Source organism: Ictidomys tridecemlineatus, chromosome 15, assembly GCF_052094955.1.
Source record: "Ictidomys tridecemlineatus isolate mIctTri1 chromosome 15, mIctTri1.hap1, whole genome shotgun sequence".
Taxonomy (NCBI): domain Eukaryota; kingdom Metazoa; phylum Chordata; class Mammalia; order Rodentia; family Sciuridae; genus Ictidomys; species Ictidomys tridecemlineatus.
The window spans coordinates 1,371,468-1,398,397 of NC_135491.1; the positions used below are offsets into that span (position 1 = coordinate 1,371,468).

The 26,930-nt window shown below is 49.8% G+C and overlaps 1 protein-coding gene across 2 annotated transcripts; it reads left to right on the top strand.

Annotated features, from left to right (window-relative positions):
- The first annotated feature begins 198 nt into the window (after positions 1 to 198).
- On the top strand, positions 199 to 22,169 carry Zfp28 (ZFP28 zinc finger protein). Of its 2 annotated transcripts, none has more exons than XM_078032927.1 (8): positions 199 to 322; positions 887 to 978; positions 7,289 to 7,415; positions 7,635 to 7,730; positions 9,558 to 9,715; positions 10,084 to 10,198; positions 10,464 to 10,559; positions 19,416 to 22,169. In XM_078032927.1, exons 1-8 carry the CDS (start codon positions 226 to 228, stop codon positions 21,101 to 21,103), a joined length of 2,469 nt encoding a protein of 822 aa, XP_077889053.1. In that variant the 5' UTR covers positions 199 to 225; the 3' UTR covers positions 21,104 to 22,169. The 2 variants fall into 2 exon arrangements, with proteins under 2 accessions (XP_077889053.1, XP_077889052.1); XM_078032926.1 differs by lacking the exon at positions 199 to 322 and adding an exon at positions 359 to 622.
- Positions 22,170 to 26,930: the final 4,761 nt, after the last annotated feature.

The following is a 26,930-nucleotide window of genomic DNA, read 5'->3' on the forward strand; positions in this document are numbered from 1 at the left end:
GAGCACTATCCCCACGCCGCCGCGCCCGCATCTTTCGGTGGTCAAGGACAGCGCGGGTCCCATCTGTACGTCTAGGGCAGCTCGAGGGTGGAGGGGGCCTGGGAGGCCACGCCCCTCCTGGAGGCTCCGCCCCGAGGAAGCCCCGCCCCCGCGACGTCTGCGCGCTCCCCGCCCGGCGTGGGCCTTCCCTGGGCGAGTCCCGCGAAGGCCGGCCCCAGCGGAACGATGTGCGAAGTAGGCCCGGGGGAACCCGAGCCCGGAGGCCTGAGCTGGGACTACGTCTCCCAGCGGGCGCTGCGTGGCCACGCCCACTTCCGGCTGAGTGCGCGCGAGGGTCGGGCTGCGGGGCAGGGCCGGGGCGGGAGCGCGGGTGTGGCCGGGGGCGTGTCGCGGAGCCGCCCGAGGGCGCGGGTGCGCGCGTCCGGTGACATGCGTGGGGCCGCCGGCGCCCGCGCCCTCCCGAGGCGAGGCGGTCCGCGCACCAAGCCCCGGGCGGGCCGGGGCGGGACGGCGGCGGCGCCAGCGGCCCCGGCCTGCGCCGCGCGGAAAAGGCCGCGATCGCGGGGCCGCCTCGTCCCCGAGGCCCGGCGAGGAGCGGTGTCCTGGGCGCCCGTGCGGGGAGGTGAGCGCGGCGGCGGGCGCACGGTGACAGCGCGTCCTCGGGGGCGAGGGTAGGGTAGGGTGGGGCCGGCGGCGCTGGGGTTTGGGGCGGAGGTCGCCGGCCCGCGCTCCCCGTCCGTGCCCTGCGGGTCGCGGCCCGGTTCGGTGCCCCGCGGTAGCAGGGTCCCCCTGCGCCTTCCAGAGCGCCTCCCCGCTTCTGCGGAAGGGGCACCCCGGGTGGTGGGGAGCGTGCTGCAGGCGCGTCTCTTCTCTTTCTCCTCTGCAGCTCTGCTCTCCGGGGACACCGCGCCGCTCCGGGAGAGGAACCGCAAGCGGGAGGTGGCGGGGCGCGGAGCTGGACAGAGAGCCATGGCGCAGGTGAGTTGGCGGTCCTCTGCCTCCTACTCCCTGAGGTTTCTTTTCCGTGAAGTTCCTGGTTGGGAGATCTGTCCTGGGTGCTGCTGACCGCTGCCCAGCGCCTCCCGCCTGCTTCCTCTGCACCCCGGCCAGTGTTCAGTCTTGGTCAATGAGGGGCTCCGACCCCTCTCCCCTGTGCCGTTTTCTGTACAGGTGGTCTCCAGGAGTGGAAGTGTGCTCCTTGGGGAAACAGGTGGCCCCTTGTGCTGTGCCTGGTTTGTTTGTGCCCATTCAATGCCAGTCCCCTAAATGCCATTTCTTTTTTCTTTCTTTGATTTTTCTGGAGGCGTGAACTCAGGCGATTTGCCACTGAGCAATATCCTCAGCCCCCCCCCCCCATTTTTTTTTTTAATTTTGAGACAGGGTTTCACCCAGGACCTGGTTAAATTGGGGCTGGCCTCGAACTTGGCACACCTCCTGCCTCAGCCTCCCAAGTCACTGGAATTACAGGCCTGTGCCACCTTGTCCAGCTGGCTAAGCCCCATTCCTTCCTCTCAAGGGGCTCACAGCCTGTTGACAGGACGTCAGGGAGGCGAGCAAGGGTCTGGACACCAGGTTCTAACCCCGGCTTTCAGGTTTTTTCTTGGCCCCTATGACCTTCTGTTTCTGCTCATGTTCCCACAGCCCCTCCCCAATGCAGCAGCTGGTAGCCCTTCTCAAACATAGCTCTTGTCATTCTTTGCTTGAAATCCTCCAATGGTTTCCCTGAAGAAGGGCCAAAATCCCTACTATGACTGACAGGCCCCCAACTGGCTTCTTGTTATCCTTGATACCTGCTGCTTTGCCTCATTACCACTCTTTCTGAAAAATCACCTTCTTGTTTTCAGGATCATACCTTCTAACATCTAAGAGCCTCCCACCACAATTCTTCAAATTCCTCTTCCTTGCTTTATTTATTTATTTTAAAATTCAGCACTTTCAACACACTATTTTACTTAATATCTTATTTTCTCCTACCTCATTGCCATACTTCATAAGCAGAGATGCAGAGCAGTTTTGCCCTAGTGCCTGATACAGAAAATACTTGTTAGATAGATGTGTAAATATATTCAGTTCTCTAGAGACCAATGTTTTTCTATTTAGTATAGTGTTTAGAGGCTGACCTTGAGCTTGCAATCCACCTGCTTCAGCCTCCCAAGTTGCTGAGATTACAGGCGTGTGCCACCTTACCTGGCTAGAATAATTATTCTTACACTTGATAATTGTGTCATCTCTTATTATTTTATTAGGAACATTCCTAGAAGTTTTCCTTTCTCTATGGACTAAGGTTTCCCAAACTTAGGTGAAAACATGGTACTTTGAAAATTTTATGTGGAGACAACAGCAGTAGAATGTCAAAAACTAGAATTGATGCTCCAAAAAAGTAACCACCCAGAAAAATAATCACCAAATATTTGTTTCTACATGCTTTTAAAATTTAACTGCATTTAATTGAGCAAAACAATAACACTTTTTGATACTTTTTTCCTATAACATTTTTAATTCACTTTTCTCTGTAAAATTTCAACAGAAAGCATTTTTTCTGTAAGGATAGAGTTGCTGTTTGGGGGGCTAAATTCATGTTTTCACATGTGTACTAAGGAAGAGTTAAATAACTGAATTTGAGTCTGCACCAGGTTCAACTAACATGTCCTCGGTGGTGTGGTGTGGATCGTGAAGCCTGTTTGGATGGAGGTCTGCCTGTGTGTGCTGCAGCACAGGAATAGAACAGGACTTGGACCATTCAGCAGGTGTTTGTACCTGGAATTAAGCAGGTTAATCTAGCTGTCAGAGAAAGTCTGTCTTCCTCTGTGGGAGGACGTGCTGCCTTCTAGTGCGTCTTGTTTCCTGGTCAGGAGAGGAGGAGTGTGTGTTCACTATTTCTGTTGCTGTCAGAGTTGAGGTGTTTTTGTTGTTGTTGTACCAGGGATTGAACCCAGGGCCATTTAATCACTGAGCCACCACATCTCCAGCCCTTTTTATTTTTATATTTTGAGACAGGGTCTCGTTAAGTTGCTAGAGCCTTGCTAAATTGCTGAGGCTGGCTTTGAACTCACGATCCTCCTGCCTCAGCCTCCCAAGTTGCTGGGACTACAGGTGTGCGCCACAGCGCCTGCCAGAGTTAAGCATTTTAATGGAGGCAGAGAAGCATGGCGCTTAAGGCGTGGATTATGGAGCCAGGCTGCCTGGGTCGAGCGTCAGGGCTGACATTCAATCACTGGGTCCCATTTTCTTCCTCTGTCCGTGAGGAAGATGAAAGGCTGCTTCCGTGGTTCTCGTAAGGACTGCCTCTGTTGCCTCATAGTGCCGAGCACATAGGACGAACTTGCTGGTGTCAGCTGGCAGCAGCCTCGTGACATCATGGCAGTTTTAGAAGTTTGCAGGTAAGCCTTGTAGGTGGCATGCTTTTTAAAAGTGAACACAATGTACAAAGAATGTTGGGAACTATGGCCTCTGGCTAGATCTGGCCCGTCACCTCTTTTTATATGGCTCATGAGCTGCAAATAGTTTTTACATATTTCAATTATTGAAAGAAATGAAAGGGAGAACAGTATTTGAGGACATATGGAGGTCACATGCAGTTGGATTTGGTGTCCCTGCGCAAGGTGTCCTGAAGCAGGGCATGCCTGTTCACATCCTGCTGCCTGGGCCACCTGTGCTGCCGAGGCGGAGCCGAATGGTCATGGCAGAGGCCCGGTGGCTCAGAAAGCCTAATTTTGTTTTCTCCGGGTCTTTGCAGAGAAACTCTGCTGGCCTCTGATGTCCAGCATGGGTGATGGCATCAGACTGCCGAGCTGCATCCCAGCTCTCCAGCCAACAGACACGGATCCAGGGCGAGTTTCAGCTCCTTATTTTCTCTTGTGTGAGGAAAGCAGTTGTGGGATAAAATAAGCTAATATATGAGGGTGCAGAATTGTTTCTGGAATGTTAGGAGGGTCCTCAGCTGCTATTGACAGCCACAGGCATTTGCTAACAAAAGTCCTTGACTGAGAAAATGTCTTAGAAGGATGTGCACATGACTAATGTGGGTCCCTCAGAACACAGGTCAGAGAGATGGAGAAGGGGACTTTTTCTTTTCTTCTTCTTTTTTTTTTTTTTGGTTGTTGTTTTGTTCCAGAAATTGAACCCAGGGGGCGCTTAACCACTGAGCTACATCCCCAGCCCTTTTTTTATTTTTTATTTTGAGATAGGGCCCCCCTAAGTTTCTGAGGCTGGCCTCAAACTTGGGATCCTCCTGCTCAGCCTCCCAAGTTGCTGGGCTTATAGGAGTGTACCACTTTCCCTGGCAGGAGACATTTCTTGTTAAGAAACATATCAAAACCAAAAAGATTGTTCCCAGTTTAAGAAAGTACTTGAACTTGTTTACTACTCTTTAGGAGTCACTAGATTCCGGGTTTCTTGACAGTGACAAGGTAGTTAAAAATGATAGAAGAGTGGGCAACATTTTACTTTGGTATTAACAAATTTATAAAAATGTAAAGATTTTTAAAAGATATCATAAAAATAACTTGCTCTACATACAGAGGTGTACTTAAAAATATTTTCATATTTGAAAATATGAAGACAGTCTGTGTGAGACAGAGCAGGCAGGAGTGTACAGCTGGAGTCTTGGGCTGGATCGTGGGAGCCCGTCTCCCTGCCCAGGCGCAGCACTGTTTGAGCGCCTAATTGTGTCTGTCCTGGAACACAGCTCCAGTGCCCCATGTGCACTGGGACGTCTGGGATGCTGAGGTGCTTCAGCATGCCTGTGGGTTCCCACTGCCTGAGTGGCGGCATGTGACATCTGCTGGTGCAAAGTGCAGGTGGTGATAGAGGACACGGTCAACAGGAAACCAGCTGTGCTTCTTCCCATCCAGATGAACCTCTTGCCAGGTGCAGCGTGCATGTCTGTGATCCCTGCAGCTTGGGAGGCTGAGGAAGGAGTTCCAAGCCAGCCTCCTCAAGGGCGAGGCACTGAGCAACTCAGGGAGACCTGTCTCTAAATAAAATACAAAATAGGGTTGGGATTGAGGCTCAGTGGTGAAGTACCTCTGACTTCAATCCCTGGTACCTGCTCCCCCCACAAAAAAATCCATCCTCCCAAAAATCAGTTGGTGTGCTTTCGTGCCCAGATCCTGCAGCCGGCACAGTTGTTGCTGAGGGCCGAGCAGCATGTGTGTAGCTTCGACGGCTCAGGCAGGCGTGTTAGTGTATCCTTGGCCCTCTCTAGGTGTTGCCGGGCACTCCGCCCTAGGTAGGACCCTGGGAGATTTCCCCACAGGGTCCTCCACTCACCTCTGCACTCTTCAGTAAAGTGCCCCCGCGGCTTGGTGGCAGGCTCTGAAGTCATGGTTGGGTCTTGTTCATCCGATGCCAAGCCTCTAAGGACTGTGGTTCCTGGTAGCACTGTGTGACCTTTAGGTTCAGGTGTTCAGTGTTGGATCTCTGTGTGCTTAGGTGTGGTCCGAGCTGGGCAAGTGTGCACAGTGAGGGACCCCAAAACGGGGGTTACTCAGGTCGAGGGTAGCGCCAACAGGGAGCGGGGTAGACAGCACCCAGCACACATGCTCAGCCAGCAGGGGGGAGAGGCAGGCAGGGCCTGTGGGCGCAGCCCCCTCTGGGGTCCAGGTGTAACCTGGGTGGGCTTCCCAGCCGGGGTGGTTTGGCTCATCTGAGAGGAGGGCAAAGCTGGATGGGGACTGGGGTCAGACAGCTTGGAGTGTGGGGCTTATTGACCTAGAGCACCGCAGGAGCCAGTGGGGACTGCCCTGGGAATGCAGGTGACAGGCTGGGGACATCATGGGGTACGAGGCAGCAGCAGGCAGTGAGCCGCGCTCACTGGCACTCACCTGGCCTCTGCCTGGCCTCTGCCTGGCCTCTCAAGTCCAGCACACTGAGGGGCTGGCGGGGCTGGGCGAAGGCAGCCCAGGGCGTCTGTGCAGGTGAGGCGCGGCCGCCTGCCCTTCGAGTCACACAATGCTCGCCAGACTCCAGGGGTCAGAGTTTGAGGGCACACGTTAGAATCTGGTGGCGTGTGTGCCAGCTGTAGGTGAATCCAGGAGGGTGTGGGTCAGAGCAGGCTTTACCTTTATTTATTTATTTTGCGGTCCTGGGGACTGAACCCGGGCCTCACACAGGTTTAGGTGAGTGCTCTACCACTGAGCCACACCCAGGCCCAGAGGTTTTCATCCTTATATGCTCATTTTTAGTTTAGAAAAAAATAGTGTTAAATTTTGTCTTAACGAACATCTAGTAACAAAGTACAGTAGAAATCCTCAGAGCTCCGTTTGGGCCGTAGCCATGCTGATCTCCCGAGGTCTGTCTCCAGGTTTCTCTCCCTGTTCTTTTTTTTCCTGTCAGTGGACTCTTTCCTCACGCTTGTGCTACCCCAGGCCACGTGCATGTCCCCAGTGTGAGAAATGCTCTCCTATCTGTTGTATATGGAACAAGTTAGCCCTATTATGTACTGTTTGGAACTGATGGCAAATATGGGTGCGCCTCCTGCCACCCCACAAAGCTGCAGACTCCAAGGCAGGGGCGTCTCCATGTTTCTTTTTGTCTGTGGAGGCTGAGGTGGGAAGCCGGCTGTCCAGGCCGGGATGTGGCTCTGCGAGGGAGCACATGCTTCCGTGTGCTCCAGGCTTCCCACCCCTGCACCAGGAGAGAAAGCAAGCAAGGAGGCCGCTGTCCAGCAACCACCAGCCCTCAGATCACCAAGCATCGATCTTTTATTTAAAAAAAAAAAAAAGGCTCCACACTACTGTGTAGGTGGAGGACAGACTTCAGTCCTTCCTTGAAGCATCCAGTCTTTCTAGGTGATTAGAAGACGGCACAAAGTGTGTTGAAAGGAGAGGCAGCTGGGCTGGGGCTGCCTCAGTGCTGGGGCCTCCCTGGCATGTGCCAGGCACTGGGCTCGGTTCTCAGCACCACATATAAATAAATGAATGAAGTCAAGGTCCACCAGCAGCTACAACAAGGACAGGCGGACGGCCTGGACACACGGGGCGGTGGGGGAGCGTAAATCCCAGAAGTCTCCTTCCTCACTCTGCAGGCTCAGGCTGTGGGCGCTGGTGCCGGCACTGGCTATCAGACGGTGCCTTCCCGAGCCCTCGCTCCGTCTGTCCCTCTCCCCGTGCTGTCCCTGTGTCTTTTCCTCGTTTTCTGAGGGGCTCCTGGAGCAGGCCTCCACCCCAGGCCTCCGTGACTTCCTCCCTAACAGTCGTGTCTGCACACAGCTGCTCTCCCGCTGCACAGAGCCCGGGACACATCTGGGAACCACCTGGTGAGCACGACTGGGGTTGTGTCCTTTCAGGGCTTGGTGACCTTTGGGGACGTGGCTGTAGCTTTTTCCCCAGAGGAGTGGGAGTGGCTGAGCCCCACGCAGAGGAGCCTGTACAGGAGGGTGATGCTGGAGAACTACCGGAGCCTGGCGTCGCTGGGTAAGGGGTTGTCCGCCTGCCTCCTGCCCCCCTCCCCCTATGTCCTCCCTCCATCCTCCCTCCCCCTCCATCCTCCCTCCCTCTCCGACCTCCCTCCCACTCCGCCCCGCCCACTGTTGCCACTGAGGAGCGCCCAGTCCTGGCCTCGGAGCCCGGGAGCTGCGCCCCTCATCTGGACAGGCCCACGGTGGTGTGACAGGCGTGTTCCTACCCCTCCAGGACTCTGTGCTTCTAAGCCCGACGTGATCTCCTCCCTGGAACAAGGAAGAGGCCCCTGGACGATGAGGAGAAGGGGGACGCGAGGCCCGTGCCCAGGTGAGTGTGGGGCGGGGGACACGAGGCCCGTGCCCAGGTGAGTGTAGGGCGGGAGGGCTGCGGCCTGGCTCGCTGCCTGCACACTGTCCCTCGGGCAGCCCTCGCCCCCACGCGTGGGTCCCGCCTCCCTTCTCCATCAGACAGCCACCCGCTCCAGGGCCGCCTCTCCTATGTCTTCCAGACATGTGGAATCACCTGTGGTTTTGAGAAAAATCTTTTGCTGATCCCTTTTAAAACCCCTTTTGTAGTTACAGGTGGACAGCATGGCTTGATTGTGTTTATTTTTGTGTGCTGCTGAGGACTGGGCCAGGGCCTCACGTGCCAGGCTGATGCTGGCGTGGTCTGTTGTTGGACTTGGTGTTGGTTAGGGTTCGGTCAGCTGGTGCTCTCAGATGCTGGGTGGCACGAGGAGGGCAGACGTGGAAGAGTGACCGGCTCCCGGGGGAGGTGCCTCTGTACACCCCTGAAGGGAGCAGCAGCTGGGGTCCACAGGTGGCAAGGACGGCAGGACTAGGGAGTAAGAGAGCCCCAGGGCTGAGCCGGGGCGGCTTGAGTGACACTGGAGCTCGACAGAGCGTCGGGCAGAGAGAGGGTCGTGGGGATGGGCCTGGGGTCCAGGGGGCTTCTCAGTGCAGATGGGCAGTGCCAGCTAGGTAGCTGGCTCTCAGAAGACACCTGAGTGGCTGGACGGACGTCCCACTGTTGTGGTGACATCAGGCTGTTGGGATTAGGAGGGCCACCGCCGCGTCCTTCCTGCAGCAGCAGTTGGTCAAGTGGACACAGCTTGGGACGTAGATTTCTTTTGGAGGCTCTTCTATAATAGGAAATGGCAATAGTTTTGAATGCAGTGAGACTCTCGTAGATCTCTGCTCAAATCTGACTTCTAAGGCGGAGTTGTGTTGAAGGAAGGCACAGGTCGCTGGCCCTGTACCCGGCGAGGCCCCAGCGGGCCGCCGCCCCCGAGAGCCAGAGGGACATGCCTGTGAGTTCTCCGTCCTGCAGCGTCTCACCAAGTCCCCTGCGTGGACTGTGCAGGAGACAGCTGGTCTTCCTGGCAGGCACCTCTCCTAGTGGAGACCCGCTGGTCCTGAGGCTGGAGCTGCTCTCTTAGGAACCAGCCTTGGGACCAAAGGGAGGCGCAGAGAGTTAGAGGTGGGCTTCCATCAGACTGGAGGAAGCCGCACGGTAGTCTCCTTTCATGGCGTCTGCCTCCTGGTTGTCTGGTTGAGCCACATTCAGACTGGAACCTCCTCTCTCAGTTGTGCCACTGGGTGGAACCGGCCTCAGGCTTGTTGGGCCAGTGCCCTGCTGAGCCATGCCCTGCCGAGGACTCGCAGCTCTCCATTCTCAGCTCCGTTTCCAGTCTTCTATGAAAGACGCAGCGAGCACTATGTCTTCAGCCTGTGGGTGGGAAGGCTCATATTGCACCCTTTTGTACTGTGACGTCACAAAGTTAAGCACATTAAATAATAGTCATTTTTAAAAGTTTCCAAAATGACATGCCTTTTTTTTGTGTGTGGTGCTGGGGATTGAACTCAGGGCCTTGTGCATGCAGGGCAAGCACTCCACCAACTGAGCCACATCCCCAGCCCAACATGCTTTTTAAAAAATGTTTTCAGTCATAGATGGACACAATGTCCTTATTGTTTATTTTTATGTGGTGCTGAGGATCGACCCAGTGCCTCACACGTGCAAGGCCAGCGCTGTGCCACTGAGCCCAGCCCAGCCCATCTCAGGCTCTTTGAGGATCTTAATTCAGCTGTTGGGCTTGGACGCTTTCTTCATGCTAACTTGTAACGGTGGAGAGATTGGTTTTCCATCTTTCAGAAGCGGAGGCTGTGCAGAAGACCCAGGAGTCCCTTCCCGATCGCCCACGTGAGGAAGGACGAGCCCCGGCGGCAGCAGCGGGGCCCACGGGCTGTTGCCTGGAGGACTCTGTTTTAGGGGAGAACTGGGGTTCTGATGCTCTACTTGAGACACAGCCGGTAAGTCAGGAGGTAAACTTCAGGAGCCTTTTATGAGCCGCGCTGGGAGAGGCTTCCATCTGAGGGCAGTATTCCTGTGGACACGCTGTCCCCTCGCTGCACTTCAGAAAAGGGGGTGGCTGGGACGAGGTGAAGCCAGCAGGCTGGGGGTGGCTGGAGAGGACGCGAGACTCTGGGAGCAGCCCTCGGCCTCTCCTGCTCTCACCCAGCACCTCAGCTTAACAAGGCCGTCACGGTGCGACTGAGACGACTCAGCCTCACGCTGAGTGACCAAGGTCACGCTTCTTGGTACAGACCATGGCCACCCCACTGGGGCCACGCAAGCTTGCAGGCGTGTCCTGATCAGGAGCGTGTTCACACCTTTCCAGGGCTTGGTGACCGTCACCAGCATGGCCGTGGACTTCTCCCGGCAGCCAGACCCAGCTCAGAGGACCTTCTGTAAGGACGTGCTGTGGGAGGAGCCGAGTGACCAGGAGTCTGTAGGTAAGGACCTCCCTCTCCAGACCAGGTCTGTCTGCAGAGCCCCACTGCACACACAGGGGAGGGTCTTCTGAGGTGCCGCCCGGGTCTGGCCCTGGCTGCGCCGTGCACCTCTGGCCTCTGTGCAGGGGAAGGTCGGCACGGTCCTTGTGCTCCAGGGGTTGTCTTGATGGCGCCTCCTCCTGACCACTCCCATCCTCACCAGGGAACGAGAGCCTGAGTTTAGAGGGCCACAGTGTGACCACCCCATCTCTTGCCCCTCATGCAGGATGGGGCGTTTCTAAGCCAGACGTGGCCTCTTTCCTGGAGCAAGAGGAGGAGCCCTGGATGGTGCCCAGAGAGCTGGCTGCAGGCCTGTTCTCAGGTGAGTGTGGACATTGGTGTGGGGAAGTCCCTGCAGGTGAGAATGAGCTGTCACCACAGAGCACGGGTCCTCAGCAGGAGCCTGTAGAAGCTTTACCAAGCTCTCCAGATCCGGGAGGGAGTCAGTCCTGGACCAGAAGGATGGCCGCCGCCTTTGCTCCTCCTAACAGCTCATCTCCCACAGTGCCCTCTTCCTCTCGGCCAGTGGCACCTGTGTCGGCCTCTCAGCTTTGAGTGACTTTTCCTGACCTGTACGTGCTCTTGAGCGTCTTTCAGGTTCACTCCTCTATGGCCGAAGGGCCCATTTGTCCATCACACACCCCTTCCTGTGAGAAGCACCATCTGGGGTGTGCCAGTGGGCCCCTCTGCCCAGCGCTGGCAGGCGACTGGAGGGAGGCAGGTGGACGCTCAGGCTGAGGCCTGTGTGAGTGTGTAGGCTGAGGGAAGGGTCACTTCAGCAGGACGACACCGCAGCCCTGGAGAACCGCAGGAGCAGAGCCGGCAGAGCCTGCCTGGGCCTGAGAGGCCCCTGTGTCTCAGGACGGCTGGCAGAAGTCGTGTGCCAGAAGGCAGGGGCAGCAGGTGAAGCGCAAGAAATCCCTGTCAAGCTGACGGTTTATAGAACACGTGACCATGTTGCCTACTGGAGAAGGAGTGGCACCCGTGACCCTAGACCTCTCACATGGTGGTTGCGCTCCTTTTCACACAGTGGTGGGTACCCTAGGTTCACCGTGGACGTGGACGCCCACTGCTCGCGTTAGGTTTCTCAGTTATTAAAGGGATGCTACAACGGTTTCTTTGTGCACAGCCGGCGATTGCTGTACCCCTGGACAGGACTGCCTGCTAGGCGCTCAGTGTTTTGTTTTGGTGAAGTTGGCAGGGACTGGGAGTGTGGATTTAATTGCATCCTGAAGCCAGATGTGGTAATCTTGCACACGCCTGTCATCCCAGCAATTCGAGGCTGGGGCAGGAGGGTCACAAGTTCAAGGCCAGTCTCAAAATAAAAAATAAAAAAGTCTGTAATGTAGCTCAGTGGTAGAGCTCCCCTGGGCTTAGTCCCCAGTTCAGGAAAAAAAGAAGCATCCTCAAAATCTTGGCTATTTATTTGCCAACTGTTGCTTATTATTTGGTGAAAGATTATATAGCTTAAAATTATCTTATCATGAAAGATTTGGTGCTGCCCCTAAGTTTTGTTTCCCTCTTCCTCTGTTTTCTTTTCCATGTTTACCCACACTTTGCTGTTTGCCTGAGATGTTTTCTTCACAGTCCTGGTATTTTTTATGTATAAACATGCAAATTCATGGTCATATTGTCTCAAACTATTTTTGACAAATGGTAATAAGAATTTTAATTTTGGGCTGAGGCTGTAGTTCAGTGGCAGAGCGTTTGCCTAGCACCTAGGAAGCACTGGGTTCTATCCTTAGCACCACATAAAAATGAAATTAACAAAATAAATACATGCTGTCCATCTACAACTGCAAAATTTTTTTTAAAAAAAGTCTTAATTTTAATAAATCTTTTTCAGTTAGAACATATAAAATATTTGAATTTTCATGTGCATTTTTTTAATTTAAATTTTTTTTTAGCTGTAGATGGACACAATACCTTTATTTATTTATTTATTTATTTAATGTGGTGCTGAGGATCAAACCAGTGTCTCACACATGCTAAGCAAGTGCTCTACCACTGATCCCCAACCATAGCCCTGAATTTTTATGTTTTCTATTATGATTTCTCTGTTTCTGTCTTTATAAACTTATACACATAGTTGTGCTTCATTTTTCAATGGTTGTTTAGAAAAAAAAAAAATAAGGTTAAAAAACAAACAACCTTTGGGCCGAGATGGAACTCATCAGCAAAGCCCTTGCCTTGCTTCAGTTCCAAAGAGAAAAGACAACAAAAAAGAACCCCATCAAAGATAAGAAGTAAGACAAAGGCTAGGCTGGCTCAGTGTAGAGCCCTTGCCTGGCCTGTGCGAGGCCTGGGTCCAGTTCTCAGCACCACATATAAATCAGTAAAATAAGGGCCCGTTGACAGCTAAATGTATATACATATATATATGAGCTAATGGTTGTCCAGTAGTACAGCCCATGGACATCCACTACCCTTGCACTTACTGTGGAAGACGTCTGACCGTTTAGGTCTGTTCCACTTTCTACCTGCAGTGAAGAGGCTCAGTTTGCACATTCTCTTTGCTTATATGTCAGAATACCTCTTTAAGGTCCACGGGCCTCACAGACACTGCTGGACACAGAAGAGTGCCCCTTTCTGGAGATCATCACAGGCAGGGTCTGTCTGTTGCAGGCTGTTTCTTTTTGCGTCTCCTGCCCTTAGAGCTCTTCTCTGTACGCAGTGCAGGGACGTCCTGTGCTCAGGAGCAGGCAGCTCTGGCAGGCAGGCTGTGTGGCCTGTCCCCACCGTCAGGCTTCCCTGCTGGGACGCCTGCCCACCCTCTGCTTCCTGCCCCTCCTTCTCCCTGCCCACCATTCTTTGTCCTCTCTTTTGCCGTGTGGGCTGCTGTTCTGTTTTATTTACCTGTTTTTATCACGGAAAGTACACAAGACTATGTAGCTATCCTAGCGCACACAATGGGTGGCCTTATGTACATTCACAGTATTTTACAACAAAACCAGTGTCTAATTCCAGAGGTTTTAGAGAATTTTTTTTTAATATTTATTTTTTAGTTATCGGCGGACACTGTATGTGGTGCTGGGGATCGAACCCAGGCCGCACGCACGCATGCCAGGCGAGCTCGCTACCGCTTGAGCCACATCCCCAGCCCTAATTCCAGAGGTTTTAAAGATTGCTCTAGAAGAAAACCTCCTGTTCACTAGGTGGTCATTACCATTCCTCCTTCCCCAGTCCGTGGTGACCACTGTCTGTCTGTCCAGGGGTTCTCTGTTCTGAGTACTTCACATGCAGGAACCTGTACCATGCAGCCTCTGTCGGGGGGCTTTCCTGGGGTGCAGCATGTGCCAAGCAGCATTCGTTTACGGCTGAACAACACTGTACCTTGTGGCTCTGCCACATCTGTCGGTCAGCTCACTGCTGGGCACTGGGGCTATGTCTACCTTTTGGCTGCTATGACTAGTGGTGATTTGGACATTTGGACATTATGTTTGTATTTAAGCACCTGCTTTCAATTCTTTTTTGTTTTAAATGTTGGTTATTTAACCCATGATGCTCTATTACTGAGCTATGGCCCCAGCCTTTTTTTTTTTTTTTTTTTTTTTTTTAACAATTTAGGATTGAATGCAGGGACACTTGATCACACTTGATCACTGAGCCACATCCCCACCTTTTTTTTTTTTTTGTAATTTATTTGGAGACAGGGTCTCCATGAGTTGCTTAGGGCCTCACTAAGTTGCTGAGGCAGGCTTTGAACTTGTGCTCCTCCTGCCTCAGCCTCCTGAGCTGCTGGGATTACAGGTGTGTGCCTTGGTCCTTGCAACCCGATCCCTTTTCATTTTTTGTTTTAAGACAGGGTCTTTCTAAATCATTTAAAGTCTCACTACATTACTAAGGCTGGCCTTGAACTTGCAATCCTCCTGCCTCAGCCTCCTGAATCTCTGGGATTATAGGCATGTAATACCATGCCCAACTAGACCTTTATGATACCTATGAGTTAAAAATATTTTTTCCTATTTTGTGGAATATTTTTTGTACTTCTTTTCTCTCTCTTGGTACTGGAGATTGAACCCAGAGGTGCTTAACCACTGAGCCACATTCCTAGCCCTTTTTGTGTTTTGAGACGGGTCTTGCTAAGTGGCTTAGGGTGACTTTGAACTTGTGATCCTCCTGCCTCAGCCTCCTGAGCTGCTGGGATTATAGGCATGCACCATTATATATGGCTCTCTTTCACTCTTGATAGTGTTGTTGTTGTTGTTAATAGAGATTGAACTCAGAGGTGCTCTACCAGTGAGCTACATCCCGGCCACCCCCCCCCCCTCACATTTCAAATTTTTATTTTGAGACAGAGTTTCACTTTAGTTGCTGAGACTAGATTTGAACTTGTAGTCCTCCTTTCTCAGCCTCCCAGTGTGCAGGAATTATAGGTATGTGCCACTGCACTAGCATCTTATAGTTTGTTTGTTTGTTTGTTTGTTTGTTTGTGTGTGTGTGCGGGCGCTGGTGGCTGGGGATTGAGCCCGGGGCCTCGTTCATGCCAGGCAGACACTCACCACCGAGCCACATCCCCAGCCCTTGGTACTATGTTTGATGTATAGAAGTTTCTAATATTGTTAAGGTCCAGTTTACTCATTCTTTTGTTGCTTATTTTGATGCTACATAAGAAACCATCGCCAGTCATGGGTCCTAGAGATCTTGTACGATCTGTGTGGTTTGACCATTAGAGTAGGATTTGGCCCGTGTTGCGTCAGTATTTGTATTTGGTGTGAGGTAAAGATCTTTGGTCCTGTTCCCACTCCTCTTCTCCATTTCCCTCCCTCCCTTTCTTCCATGCTGGAGCCTGAACTCCGGGCAAGTGCTGTACCGCCGAGCCACAGCCCAGCCCTCAACTCGTTCTTCCCCAGTGGTGGGTCTCAGGACCCTTGAAAATCAGTTGACTCCAGAGAAAGCGTGAAGTGTACGGCAAGTACATGAAAAGTGCTCACAGTCCCTCAGGGAGACGCTGACCAGGACCAGGCCGTATCAAGACACGGATGTTGGGCTGTTAGGTAAAGAGATGGTGGGACCCTGAACGCTCTGGTGGGGCTGCAGGATGGTGTAGTGGGGAACTGTGTGGAGATTCCTCGTGATATCAAAAACAGGAGTACGTCGGACTCAGCCAGCTGACTTCTGGGTGTCAGTCCAAAAGGACTGAAGTCAGGATCTCAAAGAGACAGTAGTCCTCTTACATGCGTTCACACTGCAGCACCATTCATATACCAACATGTGGAAAACACGCACGTGTCCATCCGGAGAGGAACAAGGAAATGTGGTGAATGCTCACAATGAGACACACTCTGTTTCCACAGAAAGGAAACCCTGCAGTAGTGACAACACGGCTGGGAGTGCTTGCTCAGAGGCATGGCATTTAAATTGTCCAGTGAACAAAATCCGACAGTAGAATGGAAATTGGAGGTGGCTGGGGGCAGGCAGAAATGAGGAGTTAGAATGAATGGGCGTCAGGATTCAATTGGAGCATAAAGAAGCAAGATGAATATAGGTACTAGAGATCTGCTTCATACAGCATTTCACTTACAGTGACCACGAGTATCCTGCACACTTGAAATTTTTCTCAGAAGGTCAATTTTAAGTGTTCTTTCCATGATAAAATGGAATAAAGAAAAATAGTTAGAATAATAATCATAATTTTATTAGGAAACCAGTTGGCTTGGTTGTATGGGTGTACTTCTGAGGTCTCAGTTCTGTTCCGTGGATCTGTGTCTGTCGTTGGTTTCCAGTACCTCACTGGCTTGGATACCTCGCTCTGCATCAGGTGCTGGTGGTGGTGGTTGTCAAGGCTGTAAGCGGACTCAGTACCTTTACGTATTTACATGGTGCGAAGGGTTGAACCCAGTGCCCCACGCATGCAAGGAACGCTCTGTACCACTGAGTCACAGCCCACCCTGTGGTAGGCTCTGAGGTCAGGAATTGTACTCCTTCACTCTGTTCTCTTCCAAGGTTGATTTTGGCTATTAAGGGCCCTTGCAACTCTACTTGAATTTTAGGGTTAGCTTTCCCACATGTGTACAAAGAGGACTGGCATTTTGCTAGGGATTGCACTGGATCTTTCGATTACTTTAGGGACTGTTACATTTAACTTTGATGATCTTCTTACCATGAATGTGTGATATCTATTTAGGTTTTCTTTGATTTCATCCAGCAACATTTTGTAGTTTTCAACATGTAATTTTACACTTCCTTAGCTAAATTTACTTCTCAGTATTTGATTTTTTAAATACCATTTTTCATGAAATTGTTTTTATAATTTCCTTTTTAAATTCTTGAGTATTTAGAAATAGAACCGATTTTTGTGTATTTATCTTTTTTTCTGAATTCACTCTTCTGCAGTTTCCCCAGATTCATTAGCTGAATGCTTCTTCATGGATTCCTTAGGATCCTGTACACATGGGGCTGGGGACAGAAGTGTTCCACTTCTTCTTTCTCACTCGATGCCTTCTTTTTCTTGCCCATCTGACTGCAACACCCAGGGCAGCGCTCAGTGGAGTGGGGAGGGCAGACTCTGTTCTGTCCTGATCTGAGGCAGAACCTGCAGTCATTCAACACGAGGAAGAAGTCTTTTTCCAAACATCTGGTGCTCTGCATCAGTTCCTTCAAGACAATTTCATCTATATTTGGGGGGGGGGAATAATTATGCTTTCCCAAAATTCTTGTACATGCTGGGTGACTTAGTGAAAAGATGTCAGGCACACTCTCTCTTCCCCATGAGTCAGAATGGGCTTGTTCAATAGTGTATATGAGTGTAATTAAATATAATATTAGTATTTGGTATTACTATAAAACAGTCTTCAAAAAAGAAATTAATATCTCAATAGATGCAAAAAAAGCATTTGAAAAAAATCAATATTCTTTCATAAAAACTCTCAACAAATGAGTTCTGCCTCAACAAAAGCAAAGCTGTTGTGACAACCCACAATTTACACTGTCGTCAGTGCAGGAGTGGGACACTTGTCCCTGAAGGCCAGGAACAAGACTAGGCTGCCCACTCTCACTTCACACGGCACTGGACGTCCAACCAGACTGTTAGTCAAGAAAAGGAGTACATGGCTGTGAGTTTAAAGAAGTTCGTGTCTCCATTGCAGATGACATGCCCCTATACGTAGGAAACTCTAAGATCCCTGCACACGACAGAAGCTGGCCAGACCCTAGGTGAGCAAAAGAAGCAAGATATACAACCGACGTGGAAAATAGTGACAGTCCTATAGACAGACAGTGAACGCTCTGAAGAAGAATTCGAGAGAACACCACTTACAACAGTGACCAAAAAAGGGAGTGGAGCACTTGGGGACAAAGTCAGGCCAAGAGGTGAAAGGTGTGTACACTGAAAACTGAACCACCAGTAAGGAGGCTTGACGGATGGGGTTGCCCAGTGTCCCGTGTTCAAGGTGCTCTTTGACTCAAGTGTGGCCTAATCCAAACTCCAAAGGCATTTTACTAAAAATAGGAAAAGCAACTGAAAATTCATATGGAACCCCCAAAGACCCCAAGTCGCTAAAAGATAAGGCTGAAGGCATCCTATTTCCTGATTTTAAATTCTGTTACAAAGCTATGATAGTCAAAATGGCATAGTTTTGGAATTAAACCATATAAGGCACATAGACCAAAGGAGCAAAGAGAGACCCCAGAAATAGACCCATGCCTATAAGGTCAACCAGCCTTTGACAGAGGCCAAGAATATACAGAAGCCAAAGTATAATGTTTCCAATATATAGTTTTTGGAAAACTGAATGTCACATGCAAGAAGAGAAATAGATGAAAGAGTCAGGTGCAGGGCATGCCCATGATCCCAGTGACCCAGGAGCCTGAGGGGGTTACAGATTTGAGGCCAGCCTCGTCAACTTAGGAAGACCCTGTCTCCAGGTAAAAAGGGCTGGGGATGTAGCTCACTGGTCACACCCCTGGGTCCAGTCACCAGTGTCCAGAAGTTATGAATAAAACAAGGGGCTGGAGACGGTGCCTCTTGGTCGAATGTCCTTTGGTTCAAGCAGTACTGAGAGGAGGAGAAAGAGATCTGGTCCTGACACCAGGTGTAGAAATCAGTTCCAACATGAGATCCACGCGCCAGCTAGAACAGGCAAAAGGCACCTGACATCGGTCTTGGCATGACTCTCTGGAGGTGACACTGAAGTGCAGGTGACAGAAGCAGGAATAAGTGGGGTCTCATGAGACTGACACTGCAGCACAGAAAGAATCGAGGAACCAAGAGGAAGGACTGTGTTCAAAATGGGAGGAGGGTTCAGACTCAGGAGAGGAGCTGAGAGTGACCGACTGCCAAGGACGGGGCCGGGGAAGCGGGAGGTGTTCGTCCGGGTGTGCAGACTGCAGTGCACTGGGAGCCATCCCAGAGGCCGGCGGACGTGCTGGTGGTGACTGTGATGAATGACGACGGATGTGGGAGAGTCACCAGGAAGACGGTCTGGAGCCTTCGCGCGCACACAGTAAGTGTGTGAGGTGACGCGTGCTCTTTGACTGCTGTGGCTGTCATGCCACAGTGTACGGGTGTGTCAGAACACACCACATGTCTTACGTATGTACATTTGTCACTACACCTCAACAAATCTGGAAAAAAGTTTCTTATAAAAAAGTGGCATTGCAAGCACCATTAAGAAACGACCAGGGACTCCTGGCTTGTAGACAGCACAAAAGTGTGCAGTGACGGCTGAGTTTGAGCAATCCATTGCAAATGTGTCTGTGTCCAAATGCACTGAATAAAATAAGACACATTTTCTACTTATAGAGAAATAACCGGACTTCCAAATAACCCTAATGATCGCCGTAGAATAAGGGTCTTTTGTGTGCTTTTGATGCTCCTTTGGACACATTAGTGATGTGGTAGTGTGACGCTGGATGACCACTACGTGGCGTCCAAAGCAGGTAGACAGTTGTGGCTGAGAGGGAGATCAAGGCAGGAACATCACAGCCTCTCACGGCCTCTTCTCTGCCGTGCGACTGGCTCGGGCGTACTTAACTGTTCTGAACTTTCTCTGGTCCTATGTGACTTCAGTCTGGAGTGTCACGTGTTTGCAGACTGCATGTCTAAACGTAATGGCTTTAGAGCCGCAGAATTTGTGTTTCATTCGCCATTACTGAATTAGTTCACCAATTTTCCTTTTACCTGAGTTCTCTTTTCTTGCACTTGAGAAAGAATAATTGTTTTCTTGATTTATTTCAGGCCAGCAATCTGTTCATGAGACCCAAGAATTATTTCCAAAACAGGACTTATGTGCTGATGGAGTAATAGACAAAACTTCGAGTGCCAAACTTGAGGATTCCACTTTCAGAGAAAATTGGGCTTCTGAGTGTGTGTGTGAAGGGAAGCTGGCACATCACGAGACAGTCACTCAGGACCAAGCCCCCCCAAAGGAGAGAGAGCATTTGTATAACAAACCTAGAAGATGGTTCCACTTGAATAGTTCAGAAGAGAGAGTCCATAGTTGTGATTCAGGTAAAGGTTTTCAGAAAACTTCAGTGGTAATAAAACAAGCAGGAATCTATGCAGGAAAAAAACTGTTCAAATGTAATGAATGTAAGAAAACTTTTACTCAGAGCTCATCCCTCACTGTTCATCAGAGAATTCATACTGGAGAGAAGCCCTATAAGTGTAGCGAGTGTGGGAAGGCCTTCAGTGACGGTTCCTCCTTTGCACGGCACCAGCGGTGTCACACGGGCAGGAGGCCCTATGAGTGCACCGAGTGTGGGAAGGCCTTCATACAGAACACGTCCCTCATCCGCCACTGGAGGTACTACCACACCGGGGAGAAGCCCTTCGACTGTGCCGACTGCGGGAAGGCCTTCAGTGATCACATAGGGCTGAACCAGCACAGGAGGATCCACACCGGAGAGAAGCCCTACACGTGTGACGTGTGTCACAAGTCCTTCAGGTACGGCTCTTCCCTCACTGTGCACCAGAGGATCCACACTGGAGAAAAGCCGTACGAGTGTGACGTCTGCAGAAAAGCCTTCAGCCACCACGCGTCCCTCACGCAGCATCAGAGAGTGCATTCTGGGGAGAAACCTTTCAAGTGCAAGGAATGTGGGAAAGCCTTTAGGCAGAACATCCACCTGGCCAGTCACCTGCGGATCCACACTGGAGAGAAGCCCTTCGAATGTGGCGAGTGCGGGAAGTCCTTCAGCATCAGCTCCCAGCTCGCCACTCACCAGAGGATCCACACGGGGGAGAAGCCCTACGAGTGCCAGGTGTGCGGCAAGGCCTTCACCCAGAAGGCCCACCTGGCGCAGCACCAGAAGACCCACACCGGGGAGCGGCCCTACGAGTGCAAGGAGTGCGGCAAGGCCTTCAGCCAGACCACCCACCTGGCGCAGCACCAGCGCGTGCACACGGGGGAGAAGCCCTACAAGTGTGTGGAGTGCGGGAAGGCCTTTGGGGACAACTCCTCCTGCACCCAGCACCAGAGGCTCCACACTGGCCAGAGGCCTTACGAGTGCCTGGAGTGTGGCAAGGCCTTCAAGACCAAGTCCTCCCTCATCTGTCACCGCAGAAGTCACACCGGGGAGAAGCCTTACGAGTGCAGTGCGTGCGGCAAGGCTTTCAGCCACCGGCAGTCCCTCAGCGTCCATCAGAGGATTCACTCTGGGAAGAAACCCTACGAGTGCAAGGAGTGCAGGAAAACCTTCATCCAAATCGGGCACTTGAACCAGCACAAGAGAGTTCACTCTGGAGAGAGGCCCTACGGCTGCAGGAAGGGCAGGAGAGGCTTCAGGCCCACGGCACACTGTGCCCACCCTCCACGGGGCCACTCTGCAGAGTCCTCCACGCGCCCTGCCCTCTCCTCCACGTCCAGTTCTGTGGACCTCTTCCCCAGATTCCTCTGGAGTCCGTCCTCACTGCCATCGCCGTAGTCTCAGGATACCATTTCAGCTGCATCACTTCACTTAAAAACTCATCTGTCTGCCCTTTGTTTTTGTCCCTTGTAAGTTCATTCTTCACAGTCAGACTGGTTTTTTTAAGTGAAAATGTAATGAATTCATTTGTATAAACTTGTTTGTGATCCTCTCAATGATTAATGCATAAGATGTGCCGCACAGTGCTGGTCCATACCAAGCATTCAGTAAACTTGCTCCTTTTCTTTTCTTGTGGTAAAGAAGATTGAACCCAGGGTGCTTTACCACTGAGCGCATCTACAACCCTTCTTAGTGTTTGGGTAGGATTGCACTAAGTTGTTGAGGGTGGCCCTGGACATTGAAATGTGACTGTAGGGGCTGGGGATGTAGCTCAGTGGTCGAGTCCTTCCCTAGCAGGCGTGAGGCCTTGGGTTTGATCCCTAGCACCAGAGGGAGGGAAAAAAGAAGAGGAAAAAGTTATGGTAGTCATCTCGTAAAAATGATGCAGTGGGATGAAGGGAGAAGCCGATTGTGGGTCAGGAGTGGAGCTCTGCAGGTAGCTAATGAAATTTGCCTGTGTTCCTTTAAAATTTGATTCCATGATGCTGAGAAGTATTGTGACATTCCCTTTGATCTACACAAATGTAAGGTGATCTGAGCTTTTTGGTGACAAAATCCAAGTTTATGTTTGACAACAGTCTTTGATAGTGTAGAGAACATGAATTAATAGGCCATTTGGAATAAATGAATTAAATAGATAATGCAGGATTGATATGCAGAGTTAAAACTATTAATGCAGTACTCAAGTATAAGAAAGTCGGCAGGATTTCATCTATTTAAAGTCACTTGGTTTGTGAATTAACTCTGTTAAACATTTAAGGTACCATTAACTCTGGATAAACCAATCTAGTAGCAAGAGTCAGCAATCCATGACTTGTGCCCAAGGTCTCGCTGGTGATTTTTATATTGCCCATGATCTAAAATTTTAAAACATATTCATAAGTGGTTCAAAAATGAAAATGTTTTCAACATGATCATTATGTTAAATTTCAGTGTCTGTAAATAAAGTCGTGTTTGCACATAACCACCCTTGTTCATTCACACGTTGTTACAACAGCATAGTTGAGTAGCCCAAACAAAGACCATCTGGTTTGCAGACCCTAAGAAATCTGCTGCATGAACCTTTGCAGAAAAATTTAGTGATCCCTGCTGTAGAGATTGCCGAGGAATCTTTGGCTCATGGGCAAAATCCTGTCTGCAGCCTGTGTAAATAGTCCTACTGAACAGTGACCACACTCATTTGTTCACCTGCTTTCTCTGGCTGCTTTTACAACAGAGGCAGACGTTGAGTAGCTGCAACACTGATGATAGTTACTGGGGTTTTTTTGTTTGTTGTTGTTGTTGTGGTTGGGAGGATTGAACCCAGGGCACTTTAGCAATGAGCTGCCTCCCCAGTCTTTTTGAGACAGGGCCTTGATAAGTTGCCCAGGCTGGCCTCAAACCTGTGATCCTTCTGTCATAGCCTCCCAAGTTGCTGGGATCACAGACATGCAGCACCACGCCCACCACATTACCATTCTTTTATAGAACGTTTACTGCCCACTGCTCTGGAGTGGAGGAAAATTTACAAAACTATCAAATTTTCTAAGGTAATATAACTCTTACATCAGAAATTTAAAGACTGACTATAAAACAATTTATGAAGAGATGAATTACTAAATGATAATGAAAAGTAGAACATGTCAATAAAAAGGAAAAATAGATGAAATATTCGATTCTATTTAAATGATTGTAAATTATATATCCCAAATGGAATTCCAGTAGATATGTTTACTATAATGATTGTTGATGGTTGTCCGGAAAAAACACAAGGAAGTACAACTAGGCAAGAAAAACCAAGATATACTTGAAAGAGTTTCCTTTGTGAATGAAATTTAGTATGTGATACTGGTATGTTGATATTGGCTGAAATAGTTGTCTTTACATATGAGATTTGGTAGGTGATGCTGCCATAAAACGCTGTGTCAGAAGCATACATGAAAGGGTACTTTCAGTATATAGGACATACAGTCTTTAAGATAAATGTGAAAGAGTTATAGTTAGATCTCTGTAAGATCTCTGTCACAGGGACACAGAAGATGCCTTCCCCAAGAAGGCATACTCCTTAAGATAAATGTGAGGCATTTCACATCTCTCATATGAAATCATATGAAGGAGGAACCAGAAAGAAATGCACACCTTCACCAAGTAGGGCATATAGATCTAGAAGGCACACAGGAAGAGGACCCTTCACCATGTAGGACACGCAGTCCTGGAAGACACAGGAAGAGGACCCTTCACCATGTAGGACACACAGTCCTGGAAGACACAGGAAGAGGACCCTTCACTATGTAGAACAGTCCTGGAAGACACAGGAAGAGGACCTTCACCAAGTAGGACACACAGTCCTGGAAGACACAGGAAGAGGACCCTTCACTATGTAGAACAGTCCTGGAAGACACAGGAAGAGGACCTTCACCAAGTAGGACACACAGTCCTGGAAGACACAGGAAGAGAACGCCTTCACCATGTAGGACACACAGTCCTGGAAGACACAGGAAGAGGACCTTCACCAAGTAGGACACACAGTCCTGGAAGACACAGGAAGAGAACGCCTTCACTATGTAGAACAGTCCTGGAAGACAGGAAGAAGATATCTTCACAGGTCATCCTAGAAGCTTTAAAGGAAAAGAATAGTTGACTTGTGCAATGATTTAGAACTCCATCATGGTGAAAGTCACCAGAAACATGTAAAAAACAAAAGGCAGAAAATGTACACAATTCATTTAAAAATATGCCACTTAGGAAAAATACCATTAAATATGAAAAGTCATAGGGGATCTTTATGGCACATACCAGAATGTATGTCACAGCTGCTACATTCAAGTGAATTAAGAAACTTTGTGATGCTCTTACCTCATTGAACAGACAAGAACTAATGAAAATAATTTTTCTTGACTCTTGGATTAAAATCTAAAGTTTGAATGACATCCCATCCTGGTGTCCGTGTGTGAAAACAGGTCCTGTTTGTCACTAGCAGTGTAAATCTGTATCCTGCCTTTTAGACGGCAACGTGGCATGACCTATCCACATTGTAAGTGTGTGCTTCTTTTGAGAGTCATGCCAGGTCTAGGAACTTGGTCTCATTGGAATACATGTAATGTTTATTGCAGAATCTTAGAAATCAGGACAATAGGATTTCTGTGTCCTGGCGGGGCATGTTGATTAAGTTGATATTTAATGTAATACTGAAGTTTACAGTTGGTAGGAAGGGTTTAAGCTCCACGTACACTTCTGTAAAGACCTGTCCCCAGTGCAGAACCTCACGTATGTACTGATCTTATAGTCGGAGCCTACAGGGATATCGAGCACATAGATACATGTGAGCGTGTATGTGTGCACATACCCACGTTCAGTTACATGCTGGTCTGTTTTTTCTTCAACACATTTTTTCCTAGCTTTTTTCCTTTTTGGTACTGGAAATTTCATCCATGGAAGCTTTCGCACTGAACTATGATGTTTCTAGCCCTTTTGTTTTGAGACAAGGTCTCCCTAAGTTGTTGAGGCTGGCCTGGAACTTGGGTCCTCGGCCTCCGCGCCAGGCTTTTCCGAGCCCTCCTCCTCTTCAGTGTTCCTGTTCTGGTGAGCGGCAGTCACACACACCTGCGGCCAAGCCAACCAGACGTCTCATTGTTTCACTGGAGAAGGGACGGAGCGGGCCAGCATGACTCCTCATGAACTGCCGGTCCACAGGAGTGCCTGCCATCAGCCAGGAGTCACAGCCACGGGCTCGGACGCCCACTGTGCCAGCTCTTACTGCGTAGGTGTCACTCCTGGGCTTCAAGGGCTTGGACTCAGGCACCCGTTGGCAGCACCTGAAGGTCCCTGCATTTGTCACTGGGGCCCTGCCTTCTCACACCCTGGTTTTTACTTCTTTAAATCTTTAAGCCATTTGTATTCTTCTAATATTTAATTTCTAACTTTACATTAAATTCAGGTTCTATTGTTCTCAAAGCAAGACAGCTAATACAGAAGCTATACTAGAAAATGATTATCAGGCTATAAAGAAGCAGAGTGTAGATCAAGAGACAGAAATTGGTCCTGAACTTGTGATCCTCCTGTCTCAGCCCTGAGTAGCTAGGAATACAGGTGCATGCCATTGTGCCCAGCTGCATCCCCAGGCCTTTGTGTTTTGAGACAGGGTCTTGCTAAGTCACTGAGGCTCTCACTAAGTTTCCCAGCTGGTCTTGAACTTGCAATCCTTCAGTCTCTGTCTCCTTAGTCCCCGGGAGTCATGCATATGCTACCATTCGTGAGTGGGAAAGGATATTTCTTACATAGCAGGATCATAAGTTCATTGTGCATTAGGGACTGAAAGGCACCTACCCAAAACTGAAAGTGATGTGAGGGATGCTACTTCCAAAATCGTTGTGATAACTTGTTTTATAATGAAATCATATAATTAAAAGTCACAGCTCAAGGCTGATTGAAATTCTGACCATAAGAAACTGAAGCCAGACCTTTATGTCTATGCTGGGAAACGTCTCTGTTTCCAACCATGGCTTCCCTCTGAAAACCAGAGCCGTCAGCAGGTGCCTTTGGCTGCTGAGCTATGATGATGGATTCCCAGTGCCATCTCCATTATGTCATGCAATAAGGCTATCAAGAAGGACTTAAGGGGTTGAGGTGTAGCTCAGTGGCAGAGTGCTCACCTAGCATGTGTGGGGTCCTGGGTTCCATCCTCAGCACCACACAAAGATAGGTAAATAAAGGTATTATGTCCATCTACAACTAAAAGGTATTAACAAAAATGACTCCAGGATCTTAGAAAACTTTGACCCTCCCCATCCTTAAGAAACCTACTAGTTAATTCTTATCTTTTCCCGTTTTGACTGAAAACTTAATTGTTCCTCAACAATATTGCTGGGATGGTACCCAAAACCAGAATTCAATATGACCTGTAATGTGGAATACAGAAAAAAATTAATATTCAGATATATTTACTATCCTTACTCACTATCCTTTACAGTCATACCATCAGAAATGTAGGATCATTTCTCAAAGTGTATTTAAAGTTATAAATTACTCTGCAAAATATTAAGGCCCTGAGGGACTTGAAGGCTTTACCAGGCTGGAGGGGCCATGTCAGTCCTGAATGTCAGTTGCAGCGAGGCCAGCAGCCTCCCCGTTCATCCTGGGGCTGAGGAGCACCAGCATGTGAGGCCCGGTCTCCTCCGGACATGGAGCCTTCCCTTCCTGTGAGACGCTGCTTTTGTGTCAGCAGCTGGATTACAGGGAGGCAGGTAACTGCAAGAAGATGGTGGAGTGGTCATGATCAATCTTGAACTCCAAACGGTTCTGATTTCTGGTATTTGCCCTGCATTGAGCATGTGTGAGGCACTGGGTTCCAACCCAGCAGAACACCGGCTACTTCACCGCAGGACACTTGGTCTCACCTGTGCTCAGGAGTTACTGGCGGGGGCGGGCTTGGCACTTGGGGAGGGTTTGTGGAGGAGTCCTTACTGGAGGGTACTTTACATCAGATGCATGGAGGTCCCCAGGTCACAGGTGGGTTTGGCTAAGGGTATCTATGATGTGACTAGAGGATCACAAGTCTATGCTTCCTTTTCTGTTGTCCGGAGTTGGCTCCGGGTTGTGACTGCCTGGCATATCCTGTTCCCTGCCCACACTTGCTTCTAGTTGTGGCTATAAACTTTCTTTCCTGGGAATAAAAGTGACATGTTAGTTGGAACCTGGTTACTGAAAACAGGATGTTCTGTCCCACTGGGAGAACAGTCTATCTTAT